This window comes from Hemicordylus capensis, chromosome 6 (assembly GCF_027244095.1).
Source record: "Hemicordylus capensis ecotype Gifberg chromosome 6, rHemCap1.1.pri, whole genome shotgun sequence".
In the NCBI taxonomy this organism is placed as follows: Eukaryota; Metazoa; Chordata; class Lepidosauria; order Squamata; family Cordylidae; genus Hemicordylus; species Hemicordylus capensis.
This window is the reverse complement of record NC_069662.1, coordinates 19,019,916-19,037,206: the sequence shown is the minus strand read 5'-3', so window position 1 is coordinate 19,037,206 and position 17,291 is coordinate 19,019,916. Positions and strand designations below refer to the sequence as shown.

General features: G+C 44.0%; 1 protein-coding gene across 4 annotated transcripts; it reads right to left on the bottom strand.

The window, feature by feature from the left end:
• Positions 1-2,169: 2,169 nt before the first annotated feature.
• RCVRN (recoverin) lies at positions 2,170-16,363 on the bottom strand. 4 transcript variants are annotated; one of them, XR_008309383.1, is made up of 3 exons: positions 9,033-9,211; positions 7,319-7,430; positions 2,170-4,945 (listed from the first exon to the last, which is right to left on the bottom strand). XR_008309383.1 is itself a non-coding variant. In XM_053258832.1 (3 exons), exons 1-3 carry the CDS (start codon positions 16,361-16,363, stop codon positions 4,857-4,859), a joined length of 582 nt encoding a protein of 193 aa, XP_053114807.1. In that variant the 3' UTR covers positions 2,170-4,856. The 4 variants fall into 4 exon arrangements, 1 of the variants encoding a protein (XP_053114807.1); XR_008309384.1 differs by having other exon boundaries at positions 9,038-9,211; XR_008309385.1 differs by lacking the exon at positions 9,033-9,211 and adding an exon at positions 7,936-8,472.
• Positions 16,364-17,291: the final 928 nt, after the last annotated feature.

Here is a 17,291-nt window from a genome sequence, read left to right as displayed (position 1 = left end):
GAGCAGTTGGCACCAGCAGCTATTGGGCAAGAGTGGTTGCAGGAGGATTTAAACTCCCTTCCCATGGGCCCAAGTCCCGTGCTAACAATGCTCCATGTACAGAATGCCCTTTATCTCCGAGTACATAGAGTAATCATTAGCAGCTTACATATGCGGGATCAGGCTTCTAGAGTAGATTAGTGGGATTTGCAAGTACAGATGCACCTTGCCTGCCACATTTAAAAAATGCAGCCATCTTTGCTGTTCCTCCGCATCCTGCAACTTCAAGACATGCTTGAATTTCCCCTGTCTGTCCAGCAGGTGGTGCTTGATCACCATCTTATTTAAAACAAAATAATGGGAGCAGTTTCCATTTTACTGGAGTTTGGTTTTTGTTTAAAATAGATGTGTGAATACCTTTAAAGATGTGTTTGCTGCCATTTGGTTCATTTTGCAGATTATACCAGATATAAATGAATGCAGAGGGGAGGGGGATAATTGGTGTGGTCATAGAGTGAGAATTGAGAGTGGGTGGTGGGTGGGCACAAATCTCACCCTCAACCTCCTTTGCTAGTGTCCCAGCTGATTATCACAAGCTCCTTACAACCATATTTACAGCATCCTTTTTCCACATGGGGATTACCGAGGATCAACACTAACTGGCTTGTGGCTAAAACTCCATGAAACAAGAGGGAAAGACTGGTTATATAACTCCACCCCCTCCTCCTCCTCCTCCTCTTTCCTCCCCACCCCCAAAAATCCTTCTGGTCATATGTCAACGTAAAGCTTTGGAGGAGCCAACGTCTGGAAGACAAGACTGGAAGGGGGGGAGGGAAGTGAGCACTCCTGGGTCTGCTAGCCCAAGATTGCCATCTTGTTTATAGACAGAAGCTCTCTGCCTTTAAGTTTTAAAAAAGGTTGTAGCAATGTTTTCCCCTTTTTAACCCCCCACCCCTGCCCCATGACTGCAGCTGGAGAAGAACAACAATTTAAGCAGTTGAAACTTCCCGGCAATTACTTCTTGCTAAGAAAAACTTCCTCTGTGTATTAGGCTGCTGTTGAAAGAACAGGAACTGAGCCACCTTTTGGTGTTTTTTTGCTTTATATTGGCAGTCCTAAAGGATTCCAGAAATTACGACTCCTGGTCTATCTGGATTGCTAGTGGCAGTTAACTCCTGGTTTTCTCTGCGAATGGAGGAGGGGAAGGTAGACCTCTGGGCTTTTGATGGGATCTATTGAGATGCATTGGAGAAGTTGAGGGCTGAGATTCCTGGATAGGATTGTCAACTTTAGGGGCTACTGCCTTTAATGCCCTAGTGGTGAAGCATTCATTTCAAAGAGGAAGCTTTTCCTATCATTTGCATGTGGGGGAAAGTTTCACCTGTGAAACTACTGGTAACAACTAATTGTTGCATAGCTCTGTTAAAGGCAGAGGCGTCTCTGTTAACTTGGTTAAAGGCACAGGAGTCTTGAAAAGGGGGAGAGCTCTCACTCACTCTCTCACTTATATTCTGAGGAATATTTTGCAGCATAGTAATTGCTTAAGAATTTACTAGGGGCATAAGGGGTATGTGGTTTAGCAATGCTTACCTCCCTGTGTGGTCAGAAGCTGGAGCCAATCAGAACTTGACATAATAAGAGGCCCAAGAAAGTGAGTTTGTGGTCACCATACTACTTAAGAATTTGTGGTGCCACTCCGGTATTGTGATCTGTATCCAGAGGTGTTCTTACCCCTGGACTTGGGGGCCAAAATCCTCTTTAGTCTGTCCCGGGTGGTGTGGTTTGTACCCTCAAGAACCTACATGTTCAAAATGATGCTTAACTTGCAGCAGGGGCGGGGGGTTCTTCAAAGGCCTTTAGGTCCAGGCTCCAAAATTACCTAGGTGCACCTCTCTCTGTATCGCCCTCTAGGGCAGGGTGGGTGTTGTGCGGTTAGCATAACAGGTCCAGTTCAAAGACCTTTTTGGCTGGAGATGATAGAAGTTGAAGTTCAACAACATCTGGGGGCCCAAGTGTGTGAATCCCTGCATAACAGCTTATTAAAAACATTTTTCCCTACTTAGATAGCTTGTGCATTCTGCAATCTTCTCTTTGCAACATCTGGATCCTTTTGGGGAGGCCAACCTTTTCCCAATATCCCTTGGCTGGGAGTATTCTGAACATAATCCTCAGGGCAAAGTCAGTTTCACACAATGCCCTTTATTGAAAAACAGACACAGTACATAAATTTTAAACACATCCCCTTTTAGTAAATTAATCTCTGCCATCCCTCTCTAGAAATTAACCCCTTTCTTAAAGAAACAAGAAATCTGCTAGTGTGAGAGAGGAAGGAAAGCAACAAAATTGCATCAAATCCCACATCTAGAAGTGAATGATGTCAGCTCTGTATCTTTGTTAGCCAACCCACCCGCACTCCTCAAACAAGCAAAACTGAAGGGAGGCATCAGCAAGGTGAATCTTACATAGATCTTTGCAGAGGGTGAAGTAAGACTGGAGAGAGAGAGAGAGAGAGAGAGAAGTACAACCAGAAAACAATGGCATGTACGCACTGAGAAATATTGCATTAAGCTTTCACTTCTGGAAAATGCAGGCCAGTAGGATAGGCCACAATGGCCTTGATCTCGAGAAGTTTAGGCCTGGTGTACACGTGCAGTAGAATGAGGCGCTAGAGTCCTAAGGTGGTCAAATGGACTGTACCACTTCAGGCTGCAGGTGAGGGGTGCAGTTTTTGAATGTCCCTCCATGAAAAACAAACCCTTACAAGTAAGAAAAAAAATTGTTTATAGGATGTTTTTCACTTGGAGCATTCAAGAATGCAATCCCCCACCTCAGTGGCGGCTCAAGACCTCTGTGCACCTGAGGCAGGGTGCCAAATTCCATCCTCCCCCTCGTGTACACACTCCTCCCCCTATTTTCCTTTTTTTTAAATGGAGCACAAGAGGGCATCTTGCTGCCTCACTAGTGCCCCATTAATCTGCTGCCTGAGGCAATGGCCTCACCGCACAGAAGGGCCATGCCATCCCGGTCCCACCTGTGAGCTGAAGGGGCATAGTTCCCTGCTACCCTTTCAGTATTCTACCACCACACGTGGCTGAATGTGTAGACTAGGCTTCCCCAGAGGAGTAAATAGTAAATGTGATTTCACTAGGGTTGCCAGTTTCCTAAAAATGACCCTGTGGGCACCATTGAAATCGATGACACCTGTTAATCAGCTTAACCAACTTAAGTCCTATTGTTTTCAGTGGAACGTAGCCATGACTAACTTAATCTGGATGATGCCATTTCGCCCCCATGTGGGGGCAGGCTTTGTTTTAGGGTTGCCAACCCTGACTTTCGCACCTGGCTTTCAGTTTGCATCTCTTCTGGAATGCAGGGGTGCATTCACATATTGGGCAGACTTACCTTGAAGTCCCTGTGAGCTATCGAGGAACACTTCACACACAATTTGGGTTTTTCACTATGTGTTGGAGCGTAGCCCAATTTATATCCGGAGTAAAAACAATCCACTTTTTGCATCAGATTTTTGCGGCAACTCCGAACTTGCAGAAAACCCACAGCAAAGCCTGCTGTCTGAGAAAGCTCCTGGGGATTGATACTGATTCCTGGAGATTCTGGGCTAGTTCGGAGGGTTGGCAACCCTAGCTCCCTTTACTCCAGTACCAGATACTCTCTGGTCTCTCTAGTCCAGAGACTCCTTGGTCTCCCTAGGGCAACCCTAGTCTCTACCGCAGTACCAGGTGCTCTCCCCCTGCACCAATTTTTCATTAGCAGTCTTATAACATCAGGTCACACAGCAAATCTCAGATTTTTCTATGCATCAACCTTGTATTTCACACCTGCAGTCCAAAGCAGGGTTATCCACTCTACCACCTCAGGACTCTTCCACTTCAATCCAGATCTCATTAGGTTACAATTCCAAGGCTGTTGAACCAAGAAGCAAACCCCACTGATCTCAGTGGGCCTTATTTCTAACAATGGGTCCTGCAAGTCACCCCTAAGTCTCATTTAAATACATTGGAATATTTTAGCAGTGTTGTGAACTTAAACTGAAGGAAGCTGGCAGCTAAGGGTGCATCTACACTAGCTGGATTGGTTTTATTCTACCATTTCAATTGTCATGGCTTCCCTTAGGGGATTTTGGGAATTGTAGTTCAGAGAGATGCAGAGAATTCTCTGTGAATCTTCTAAGATGTCTGTGTGTTCTGACTGAGAAAGCAGGATTCCTAGATAACTTGGGAGAGGAATGGGACAAAAGTGTGTTGGGGACCCAAGTCCTCTGAGGGCAGAGCTCTTCTAAATTATGAAATGAAAATGTTAAAAGGCAGGAAGGCTCTTAATGGATAGGGCTTGTGGATGTTCAGGTGCTTGCTTGTTGTCCTTGTTGATTCTTTTACTAATCCCAGTTGTATCCTTCCCCAGAGTGCAGTCTCTATGGAGGTTTCCCCATTTTATCCTCTAAAATTTTCACCTCCTTTCCCTAAACTTCTTCTCCTTTTCCCCCATCTTTCCTCTGCCATCTCCAGTCCTTTTTCCAAATGTCAGTACAGGATGGGTATTGTAGCTCCAAGATGCCATCCTACACCCCCACTGAAGATTTCTCAAAGAACAGGGAAATCAGAGAATAGGAACGGACTAGGCTACTGCTTACAGAGTAAACAGTGGGACTTGCAGAGAGGGGTGCACACTTGTTTTATAGTTGTACAGATTCTTTTTTTTTTCCGTGCCTTGTACACTGTCATGCAAACACACACACACACACACACACACACACACACACACACCAAGTAGGGTTGTTACAATTTCTCCTTTTCCTTTTTAGCATTCAGCACACATTTTCTCCATATCCAGGCTCTCTTCTCCTATTAACACCAATGCTCCTATTTTTTCTTGGGTTCATACTGGATGAGCTTCATTATTGCATCATTCTTCATCACCCCTGAAATAAATTCCGCTTCAGCAAGTTTATCTGCAGAAAAAGAAAAAAGTGAGGGAGAGCATAATAATCTAGAGAATAACCAAGATGAGGCAACAAGGGGTGGTATTAATTTGATACTTCTGATTATAGCATTAAACAATAGGTAAAATGACCTATCAACTTGAAACCAACATAGCGCCTCTTGAGCTTTATTATAAGTCCTCTTTCGGCAAAAGAGGGCAGAATTTTAAGCAAGCTGAATTATAACCAACTGCAGAATATGCATTGATGACAACGTCCGTACTCATCAGTTCTTACATTCTGATACATTTTACCCCTGCTAGCCTTCCATGGGGGAAAAAGCTTATGGCGGAGTAAGCTCTAAGAATATCAGAAAAGCCTCTCATACGAAATAAAGTAAAATTACATTTTGATGTGGTGAGCACAAGAGAGTACATCTTGAAGTACTCTGAACTTGGGTAGTTCCTGAGAAAACATGATGACTATTCATAAGATCTGGATAAACATGGATGTAGCCCACATCAGTTGACTGGGGAAATAAAGTTAAGTGGTGGGGAATAATTTCCCTGGCTGATATGAGAATCAATATTGCTCAGAGTATTTCAGTTGAAATTGAAAGGAGAAATTAGGTATGGCCTAACGTTTAACTTCAGTAGGACTACTTTGAATAACCTCATTGTGTAAACCAATATAAAAATTATAAGTAAAAATGTTTATATCTATTCACAATTGTTTATTAGCCATCACACAGGTCAGTCCTATGGGCAACTGCATATCTTTTGGCTGAGATTCTTTAGCTACAAATTTGATAGATAAATAGAAATAAATAAGTGCAAAGCAAATCATTACTTTGGTGATATCCAAACTGATAAGACACCACATTCTTCCAGTGATCCTATTTACCTGGGACAGGCCTTCTTCTCTGATCCTTGCCCCTGGTAAATCACCACTCTTCATTTAAACCCTTGTTAACATTTTGAGGAGTTCAATTTTATTAAACCCTGATTTAAACACTGCTAACTGGGCATAAAGCGAGCACACCCTTTTTAAAGTGGTGGCTGTCGTATACTTAGCTGAAAAAAGAGCAACTATCCTTATTCAGTCTCAGCATAGCATCCCCCCTGTGACTGTTGCTGGTGTTTCCTTGGGGCTTCTTGTTAGATTGCATCCCCTAATTATGAGACAAGGAATCCTCTCATTTCTTTTGCTATGCAAACTGTATTGTAGACTTTCCTTGTTAAAAAGCAGTAGATGATGATGATAATAGTATAATAGATTTGCCATTTTCCAGGGTTCAGCTTCCTACCCTAAAGTTTAATCTCTGATTTGGAGAGGTGGGGCGGGGTGTGTGTGTGCTGCCGCCACTGCCTCTTCACTTTAATACACATACACGTAAATGTGCTCACACGTTGACATTAAGGCCAGGGGCAGCCCAAGACATTGCAGCACCTGAGGCAAGGTGACAAGTGCTACCCTGCCCTGGTGGGTGCCAGCCCCTTTTTGAAACTGACCCTTGCAAGTTTTGAAAGTGGCCCAGGGGCAGGAAGGAGGAAAAGGCCGCCAGCAGCCTCCTTTTCTCTCCTCATGCTTCTTTCTAGCAAGCTTTGCAACATATGAGGAGTGGCAAGGGTCCCAAAGAGCCTTTGATGGGTCCCAAAGAGCTGCTTTGATGGCAGTGGGAGTGGGGAGCATCTCACTGCCCTGTTGGCATCCCAGTAATCCACCACCTGAGGCAACTGCCTCATCTTGCCTCATGAAAGGGCTGTCTCTGATTAAGGCACTTCATGAGGCATTTTGTTAGCAGGTTGTAGGTCATTTATGGGGTTTTTCCCCCTAGAACATCTTCAATCCAAAGAACAAACACCCTCCTGAATTTTAAGCTGGTGGAGGACAGGTGACTGCAGAGTAAACAAGTACAACCTGCAACAGATGGAGTAGGGCCTTCCGTGCTGGGCTGTGTGGGTGACAGAAGGCTTCAAGCAGCAGTGACCTTTGGTATGGGAACAGGGCCTTAGAAGCATGTCCCTGTTTTCATTTGTGGAATGTATAAGATAACTGTTTCTATGCAAGATGTGAGTGTGGTGCATTGTTATCGGACCTAGAGCTGTAGTTAGTAAACTTGCAAGACAAAACTCCTCACCAGGCAATGAGCCACCTTTCCATACTGCCAAGTGGAAAAGAGTAGTATAACTCAAAAGCAGCCCTACTCTTTTTAAACCTCATTTGAGATTGGACAGCCACAGAAAGGAGACTGGCTCAGCTCCCTGCCAGGTAGGTCAATGCCAAAGAGTTTAAAGGGACCAAATACCATTTTCGGGTTTGCTTTTGCGGCAGGGGAGACAGCGTTAAAGACCAACCCATGTGAAGACCGGCCAGAGGAATGGGGGTGGGGAGAGCAGTTACCAGTGTCTCCTTTGTTAAAATATGCCCACAGCTTGTCAGCTCGTTTCTGGGGGGTGTTTTCATCATCAGCCAGGGTCTTCTGCTCTTCAGGAGGGATCATCTTAAATATGGCCTGGCAGAATGAAAGAAAAACAATAACAATAATTCAGCACACAGATTAAGAGAATATCTTGATATTAGGTGGTTTCAGTTCATATAAGCCCTATTTTCACATTAGGTTCAATTTACAATCTGTATACAGTTATTTACACATTTCCAACGCATGCACAGTAGTGTCTGTAACTTGCATTTGAGAGGGCCTATGCCCAGGTCTGCTTTTAAAATGGAGGCATTTACAGTCATTCACACAAAGACGTATACTTGTGTCTGCCTATATGCAAGTATGTAATGTCTGAGTAGGGCTATATTGACCTGAAAGCAAAGACAAAACAATCCACTGGTGCAAAATAAATACTTTATCTGAAGATCCCAATGTTTCTGAGCTGAAGCTCTTCACCAGGGGAAAAGATTGAAATGACACACGGTTCCTTACAATTGTACTGAAATAAAACATTTATTTTTGCATAAGTGGATATTTTTGGTTTTGGTGCTGCCCTCTTTGTGCTATTTATATCCACCTGGGGCTTTTGCTTCTGTATTTCTGTAGCTGCTATAGATTCCACTCCAATCCAGTCCGCCAGGCCTAGTTCCCAATTCCTTCCATTACAGTCCATGAGACCCAACTCGCCTCACAGAGAACGTCTTGGTTATATTTTCCACATTAGTCCTCATGGATAGTGTCTGAATTCCTCATCACACCTGATTGGTTGGAAAGGGCTTATGCAGGGGAGCCCTTGACTACCTGTAACCACCTCCCCTCCTCACCAGTGTGCCAAAGGAGACAACTTGCCTCTCGCCACTACTTTTAGTGATTCAAAATATTGTTTTTTAAGGTTGAGCTCTTTAAGTGAGACATAAATAAACACAGTGGTAGAAAAGGATATACTTAGGAACTCTCGTAGTGGGATAGGTAAGTAGGAAGGGCATGTGTGTGTGAGAGAATAGTAAATATTTGCTGCCTTTGAGTAGGATGGAAGGACATTGGAGATAGAACAGTTACTCTGAAGTTGACATCCACACTGGCAGCATTTTAAGTATTATGCAGGAAAAATAAAGGTTTTAGATGGTATTTCTCACTTTTATATCCCACTCTTCTTTAAATGAACTCAGGGTTGTGTGTACACAGTAGTTACTCCCTCCCCCCATTTTATCTCCTCAGCAGTCCTACGACCTACAAGTAGCTGAGGAAATAAAGGTTCCCAAGCTTATAGTATCAGCCTTTTGTATATGGAAGGGAGGAAACAGAGATCGACAGATCCATTGGACAGATCTACAAATAACAAAGGTTCAGCACACAACACTTCTCCCCCATCTCCTCTTTCATTTGCTCGGTGTGTGAGCCATCCATTTCTTATCCCCCATCTCCCCTTTTGCATGCTGAATTCAAATTCCCCCTCCCCCCCAGTGCATCTCTCCTGTCCACACCAGTCTCCATCCCTACTTCCTGCTGCTGTGTTCTCTGCCCCTGTCTTTTCAAAAGGCAGAAGAAACAGGGAAACTAGTAGCAGCTGGGAAGGCAGTGTCGGAGAAGATGAACCTGAGCAGCTGAGGCCCAAGTGGCAAGATGAGAAACGGCAAGGCCAGGCCCTGTGAGGTGCAGGTAGTGCATCCTCACCTCACCTCCTCCAATATGCCGCCTCCTGAGATGTCTATGTCACTGGCCCCCATTAGAGGCCTGGCCCAGGGAAGGCTACACAGATTAGAAAGAATTCTCTCATCTGTTCCCCCTGTTAACAGTCTCCAAATGAAGCTGTCATTTTGTTCTTCCATGTTTTGGGGTCTCATTTGCATTCTCAGTCCTGCCCCCCCTTTGGACTTCCTGTTTTGCAAACTCTGCACCCTGATGTCAGAGGGATGACTTTGATTAGATTATACGTCAAACCCACTCTCCTCTTCCACCTGGGGGCCAGAGTTTAGTTTATCAGTTCCTCTTGCTTCTCTGTTGCCCACCCAGAAGATCAGTTTCCGCCCTGATTTGACTAGCGTTTTTACCAAACCTAGTATGTGAGAAACAAAAGTGCTATGTTCACAACTGTAATGCTACCTGGGCTCTTTTCACTTCTATAATCTCATATATTCAAGGCCATATGCCCTAAATGCCTAGGTTTTACTGGTGACTTTCCTCTCCAATCAACATGTTATAAGCAGTGGCCTAGATGGAGATGAGACATCATCATCACACTGTGGAGAGAGTATATAGCTTCTAATGTAGAAACTAGTCACTTCTGCAGAGTCTCTGCTTTAATTTCACTTTTTAAAACTAAGATTTTAATCCTTATGAAGTTAAGATAACTTGTAATTGTGCTGAGAATGTCCACTAAAGGTAGACGGCAAGTAGTTTGACGTAGCTATTACATCAGTGTCTTACCTTGGACAACTAATACAAACGTTCATTTTCCGGGCAGTAGCATTTTTTAATTTACTTAACATGTTAGCATGAGGATATCCCAGGCCTATGTTCCAGTGCTATAGCTATTGTCCAACATGCTGAGAAAAAATCAGCTATGTGTGTTAAGTCATGTGACGTCATAACTAGGTTGTCCAGAAAGCAGAGGAAGATACAGCAATTTGATATCGCAGGTTTTAAAAAGGTAGAGGGCTACTCACACAAAGTCAGTTTTATGTGGTACCTGTTGATGTTTGAGCATGGTGAATTTGCCAACATTATTCCAATGTGCCAGGATTGACACTCATCGCTTTCTGGCTCTACTCACAGGTCGGAAGGTCTTATAGAGAGTGGTGAGCATCTTGAGATATTACAAAGATGTCAACTAGGGTTGATGTTACTACACAATCCTAATTGTTTGTGTGAGTGAATCAGCATTAAAGAGTTCTATTAAATCAGAAATTGGCAAGGTGACTAGACTGTAATATACAAGTCCTTTAGTGTGGTGATAGACTGAGAACTGAAGAGAGGGTCCATCGTCTGTGTTGGTAATAGCAGAATGGAAGTGTAGGCTGTGTTTGTCCATAAGGAGAGCACTTATTATGGATAAGTTGTGTCCACATTAAATTAAATTAAAATCTAATGGACAAAATAAAATTTCACAAGAATTGCAAATCCCAGATTATGAATTCACCACTTAGATAGACTGAATTACATTGTACAATATATGTTGATATAGTGCTATTTATGGGTGCATGAAGATACATATTATTTTAGCAGTAAGCCTGCTGGGTGCTTTCCAGATTAGCCTCTCAACAGCAGCAAAATGCTTCTGTTCTAGCAAATCTCATTCAAAACGTAAACAGCAGGGGGAGCAGTCTTGCGGAAACTAACAACCCCCGCAAAACAGCAACGTTTAAACACTGGATATATGACTTTATAGCACTATATTGCACCGATTAAATTTGAAAGAAGGCATTGGAAATATGAATGGCACCCTGCTGTCAGCGTAGAGACTGTGGTGTCACAACACAGGAAGTGTATGGGAATATGCCTCGATGGCTAAGATCACTCCTTATTTACAGAATATCTCAGATGAAATATTTGTGTTAACCTGGGACCCTTTCATAAATTACAATTTAGCACAGGGTCAACATCCACACCCAAGATTTGGGTTTTTTTTTTAATATTGAGGGTTGATTAACACATTACTTATATCTTTCTGTAATATCTGGTGTGAGGGGGAAGGTTGGCAAAGGATGGAAGTGGAATCCTGGATTGTCATATCTAACTGTTGGAAGTTCAAGAGATGATAACATAATCATGTTATTTCTTTTTCTTTTCTTCTTCCTTTTTTATTTTAAGGAAGTGTGGAAGCACACTTCAGAGATACGTCGTGACCCCGTTGCAGGGTCTAATCTTGAAAGCGCCCTGTAGAAGAGCTCCCATCGCATTTACGTCAGTTGTATAATCTTCTACCCTGGATTTTGCTCAGGGGACACTTGTTCTGTTTGTGGCAGAAGCTTTTGTGCACAACACTGATTGGCTAGGACCTAGTGCGTCACGAATGCACTTCTCTTTTCCTTCCTGAACCCGTTATTCAATGTTTTTAAAAAATGATTTCACTTAATTTTCTTTGATGAGGGAAGAATGTAAAAGTAATTTACAATCTTTACCTACAGCACAATATAAAAAGTGGTCAGCCCACCTGACAGGGCAAAACAGCATTTGATTTGCTGGCCAGTACATCTGTCAAAGAGGTTTACAATGGAGGGAGAAAAAGACATTTCTATGGAGAGCAAAAAGGAAAACATTCCTAGGAAATAAGCATAAAATAGAGGGAAATTTGAGACCATCTGTCCGGCGAGCTCTTGTCAAAATCTGCTGACCTACACGCTTTGATACACAGAATGTCTGGACCATCCATAATTGGTCAGGTTAAACAATTACAACTTCATGTAAACCAGCAAAGATTTGAGGGCAAGAAACTATACCCACTATTGTTTCCTGGGAGCCTGCTGTTTTCTGGATGTCTACAGGCTCAGATTGGGTCTACTTGCAACAGAATATGATGGTAGAGTCCTGAAGCCATCAAGTGAACTGCATCATTTCAAACTACAGGTGGGAGAACACCACCGGGTGATCTCTAACATTCTGCCAGGGCTGCTGCAGAACTTGAAAAGTAGTCCTGATGGCATAGCGCAGCAGGATGCTTGTGGAATGACTTAAAACAATTTCCTGGCAGTTGTGCCGCACTACTTCCACTGGAAACAACAGAACAGTGCTGAACATAGAAACATAGGAAGCTGGCTTTGACTGAGTCAGGCCATTGGTCCATCTACCTCAGTACTGTCAACCCTGACTGGCAGCGGCTCTCCAAGATTTCAGGCAGGGGCCTCTCCCAGCCCTACCTGGAGATGCTGCCAGGGGTTGAACCCGGAACCTTCTGCATGCAAGCAGAAGCTGAGCTACAACCGCATCCCTGCAACTGCCTGGAAGCTGTTTTACGCAGTTTCCCAGCTGCCCTCTCACACTGCACTGTTGGGGCTGCTTTCAAGTTGCGTAGCAGCCACGCAGAATGTCAACCACCCTTTTAAAGACTGCCTGCTTAAAACAACAACAACAACAAACAAACAAACCAGCCAGTAGGAAATGAATACAGCAGCACGGAGTCAAACCATTATACCTCTAGCTTCAGTTCCAGTGCAGGCTTATCAACATTTTGTAGTTCCACTCTTTAGTGCTGATAATTTAACCCATTCAGACAGTTTGAACTAGTTTTGAACTACATACCTCTCAAGAAGAAGAATATCAATCAAATCCTTGTGCTCGCAATGCGACTCTCAGTGTATTCATTTTTAACTTTTATTTAAATTTTGCTAAATGTTTTTTACAAACAAAAAAAACTACAACATGATAAAGACAGGAAAATTTAAAAAAGAATTGAAAGGTAAGTTTCTGGTTATTCAACCACTTATTTTGGACCCAGCCGGGGCGGCCCTTTCATGGGGCAAGGTGTGCCAGTCACCTCAGGCTGCAGATTATTGGGGCCCCAGCAAGGTGGTAACATGCCCATCCCTGCTCCCCACCACTTTCAAAGCTTGCAAAAGCTAGTTTTGAGAAGGAGTTGCCCCCCACACCCTGCACTGTGGTGCCTTGCTTCAGGCTCCACAGGACTTTGGGCCACCCCGGAACTGGTTTACTACTTCTTGTGTTTACAGGCTCAGTTCTGATTCAGGTTCAGAGCAAACCAGAGAATTAAGTTCAGGCTCTGTTCTGGTTCACTTATGGACCAGTGTGGAGGGCTTGGGGTTCAGGTTCGATTCAGTTTCTTATGTGGTGGGACATTTAAGAATGGTATTGCAAACTTGCCATCTGAAGTAGTACAGTCAGTTGTACCATGTGAGGACTCTACTGCATCATTCTATTGCAACTGTTGGTCTGGTTTCAGGGGGGCACAAGCAGCTGAGCTTCTTCTTTCTCAAAAATAGTTTTAAGAGCTTCTCCCTGAAGACTCTTTGGCAGAAATGTCAGGGACTGAGGAGACCTTGGTTCCACTTCAAATCCCAGCTCAGCTTGTGGGCTCATGGAGTGGTCTTGGGGACAGAACAGAACACACTCTGTCTCTTGGCCTCAGTCTCCCCTGCCTGTAAAAAGGGTATGATTGTGACTTCTCTCACAGAATTGTGAGAAAAAGCTAAGGAGGAGAAGTTACTCTTCTTTAAGGATAAGGAAAGAAGAAAATAGCGGTTCTTCAGTGACCAGGTTTATTTTGTGGTCACCTGTCACAGGAGATCTGGCCGCTCATTTGTTTTCTGGGGGTGTTGATGTGAGATTTTGTGCAGGAATGATAGATAATGTAGAATGGGAGCCTGTCTTGCCTCGCCATGAAATCTGAGGGGTGCAAATCCAAGAAATACATAAATTATTTACTGTACTGAGAGTCAAGGGAACAGATGGAAAGTTCCACGAGGACAGCTTTGATGGCTTTAGGGAAGGAGCTTCTACTACTTCCACCATTCCTCTAACTGCATGCCTGTCAGAGCTTCACCTGTCAGATTTCTACATGTCACATTAAAGACAAAGGAGCCTGGCTGGGGTGGTGGGAGTGGCAACTATAGTTTTAGTGGAGGGGAGGGGATGCTCTCTAAGAAGCAGGACTCTCTAGGTATTCTAGAATGGGAGAAGAGCCTATTGAATTTGAATTCGATTACTGGGCCGGGGGCAGAATGCCATAAATGAGTTGGCCAGAGTATTTACAGTAGATGGTTAGAATATGGATAATGGCCAGGGCTCCTGAGTTCTCAGGTGGGGAGGATCCAAACACTGTCGTCTTTGCTCCTGTCACCCATATCAAGAATGGGGAATTCTCCATGGCTTGCTCAGGTCTCTAAACCTATACCCAGAAAGATTTTCTGCTTCTCATCATCCCATCCCAAGGTCGAGGAAAGCTATTACTCCGGACAACATAGTTGAAGCAAGGCAAATGCTGCCTACTGAGAGGGTCAGGGACTTAACCCTGCCTAATCCAACTTTAATCTCAGATTGCTCTGTCCTTCTTTCAAGGCTTGTGGCAGATACATTGGGAGGGGAGTCTAAAAGCAAGAACAGCAGAAGGCCGACAGCAAAGAATGATGGGGTACATGTAACAGCTCCATTTACATCCACGAAGATGCAAGTAAAACCAGACCTTTATGGCCACCTAAACATCTTCCACTCCAATGCTGTCATTTTCCAGTCAGTTCTCAAGAGCTTAATGTTTCAAGCCACATCAAATTAATCCTCCTGAGCAGAAATTTCCTAGTTTTGAGGAGGGTAAACATCAGTCAAAATCCATCTGCTCTCCTAATTTAAATTAGCTTCAAGTCTGGCATAGAATTGTGGGAATTGTAATTCCCTGTGAATTTCAGTCAAGTACCGTCAAGATTAAAATTCTCAGGATCTGAGGAAAGCCATGCTAACCCTGCTGGGGCATGCCTGTTAGCAGACATACCCCTGCTAACTTGGCAGAGTGGCACCTTTTAACGTGGTGATTCTCTTTATTTAGCAGGGGGAGAGTAACTGGCCCTATCCACCCCTAGCACAGGACCTCCAGTGGCTGTTGCTGGTGTCTGTCTTATGTTTCTTTTTAGATTGTGAGCCCTTTGGGGACAGGGATCCATCTTATTTATTTATTATTTCTCTGTGTAAACCGCCCTGAGCCATTTTTGGAAGGGCGGTATAGAAATCAAATAAATAATAATACATAATAATGATGATGATGGTTAAACAGGCTTCAGAAGAGAGGTTAGAGTAGAAATGTAGATGCAAACCAATGTGAGTATCTACTTCTGGACTCTCAAAATCAATTTCTAAACATTTGTTTCGATTTTTCCTGATTATTAAAATGACTTCCTTAACCTATTTGCTCCCAGATTGGGGACAGTTGAGGCAAGCGAGCTAAAATTAGGAAGGGATTTAGTACTGTTTACTGCTCTGCCAATCCAGCTCATCCTGTTAAATGAGCGTAACAGGATTTCCCCCATTGGGCAAGGCTAATTCCATTTGGGCACAATGCAAAGCCTTCAACCAAGATAATCTGTTGTCATCTCATCACCTTGAGGTGGGTCAAGTGACTCACATGTCCAGCTGTTACATCCTCCCTTCTCTCAATTTAATTAGTACTGCCATGAGTTTCGATATGTGGTGCTGCCTTCCATGGAAGCCAAGTATGATTCCCATGTTTGTTTTCACAAAGGTAGATCTGATCCAGGGAAGAGGAGGCCTGAGACCCAGCTCTGAACAGAGATCAAGAGTAAGTGTGGAACTGGAGCAGGTATGGGGGAATAGGATACTGGTATAAAGAACCTGTCTGGGTGTTGGGTAGAAGGCCAGATTCAAGGGTAGACAGTCCCAAAATGATCCAAGACATTTCAAGGGAGGGGAGGAGAAACTATCCATCAAAAATGGGAATGCATTGGCTGCTTCAGGGAGGCCTTCCATGTTCTTGCTTCCAGATCAAATGTGAAGAGTTGTCTACCAAAGACATTATAGCACTGTTGCAAAGGAAATTCCCCTTTTCATCCCACAATGGAAAGGGAGTCTAGCAGTGGGGAAATACACAACCTGGTTCCCTTTGGTTCCTGCCATAAAGCAGCGCCCCTCCCACCCACTGCCACTTTTCACATGTTCTTACTCACCGAGATGATCTCAAGAACCTCATTCTTGCTGATCTCTCCATTGCGGTCAACATCGAAGAGGGAGAAGGCCCACTCGAGCTTGAGGTCAGTCTTGCCTGTTGAGGTGAGGTGGAGGGCAATGATGTACTCCCGGAAGTCAAGGGTCCCGTCATCGTTGGTGTCAAAACTTCGGAAGACATGCCGGGCATACACCTTGGGGTCTGAATTGGGGAAGAACTGGGCATAGATCTTCTCAAACTCTGCCCGGCTGATACGCCCATCGGGGCACTGCTTCTGGAAGCTCTCGTACCATTTACACAGCTCATCTTCACTGTATTTCGTGTTCAACTTCAGATCTTCAAGGATCTCCTTGGACAGGGCCCCACTTTTACTATTGCCCATGGTTTGGCTGAATGCTCACCCCGCTGCCTTGCCAATGTTCCTAGCTCGTCCGTCCTGTCCTATTTTGTCCAAGCCAGTGGAATGGCTGGTGCCTGAGGCACCTTCTTATATAGACTCCCTGGGGCGGGGGAGCAGGGTTGGAATCACGGAGTCCTCTTCTTGCTACACCTGAAGGCTGTAAGTGTGCATGAACACACACACACACACACACAAGTTATTTTGGTTATGATGATCACATTTGCTCCAAGCTCTTTAGCACAAGGGAAATCGGATTTGGGCATTGTGGACCTCCCTCCCTCCCTCCCCCTCTGTTGCCCTCCCTTCCCCTTACGCCATAGCTGAGCTCTGTTTTCCAGCCATGTGCCAGACCTGAGAGTTACTGGGGAGATGAGAGTGAGAATGGAAAGGATGAACATTTGGGTAGAGACAGCCTATGTATGTAGGGATGGATGGATGGATGGAGAGAAGATGATTGTTATGCTGGACCTTGAATTATTCATCTTATTATGTGGTTAAACAGCATGTCAAATTGCTAGTGCTTTATACATAATAATAAATAGCTAAACAGATAGACACACACATACATAGGTCATGATCTGGCCAGCATGACGCACTTTGATTATAATGGGAGTGATACAAGCGCATACCTAACTCATCCATTAGAATCCATAGAAAAGAGGGGAAAGGAAAAAAAGGGAAAAGAAAAGAAAAAAACCACTGCCCCAAGCATTGCCTTCTCCCGTGTGATTCCGCTTCAGGTAACAGTACCATCATTTCCAGAGGCCAGATTGTTCCCCATTAGGATCAAGGTCTTATTTGCAGTGGCCCTTAGGTTGATAGAATTCCCTTCTTTGGGGTCTTGGATGGCCTGGCCCCCCTCTTCCTTTTGAAGACAAGTGAAAAGTTATCTGTTCTATCGGGTTTTTGG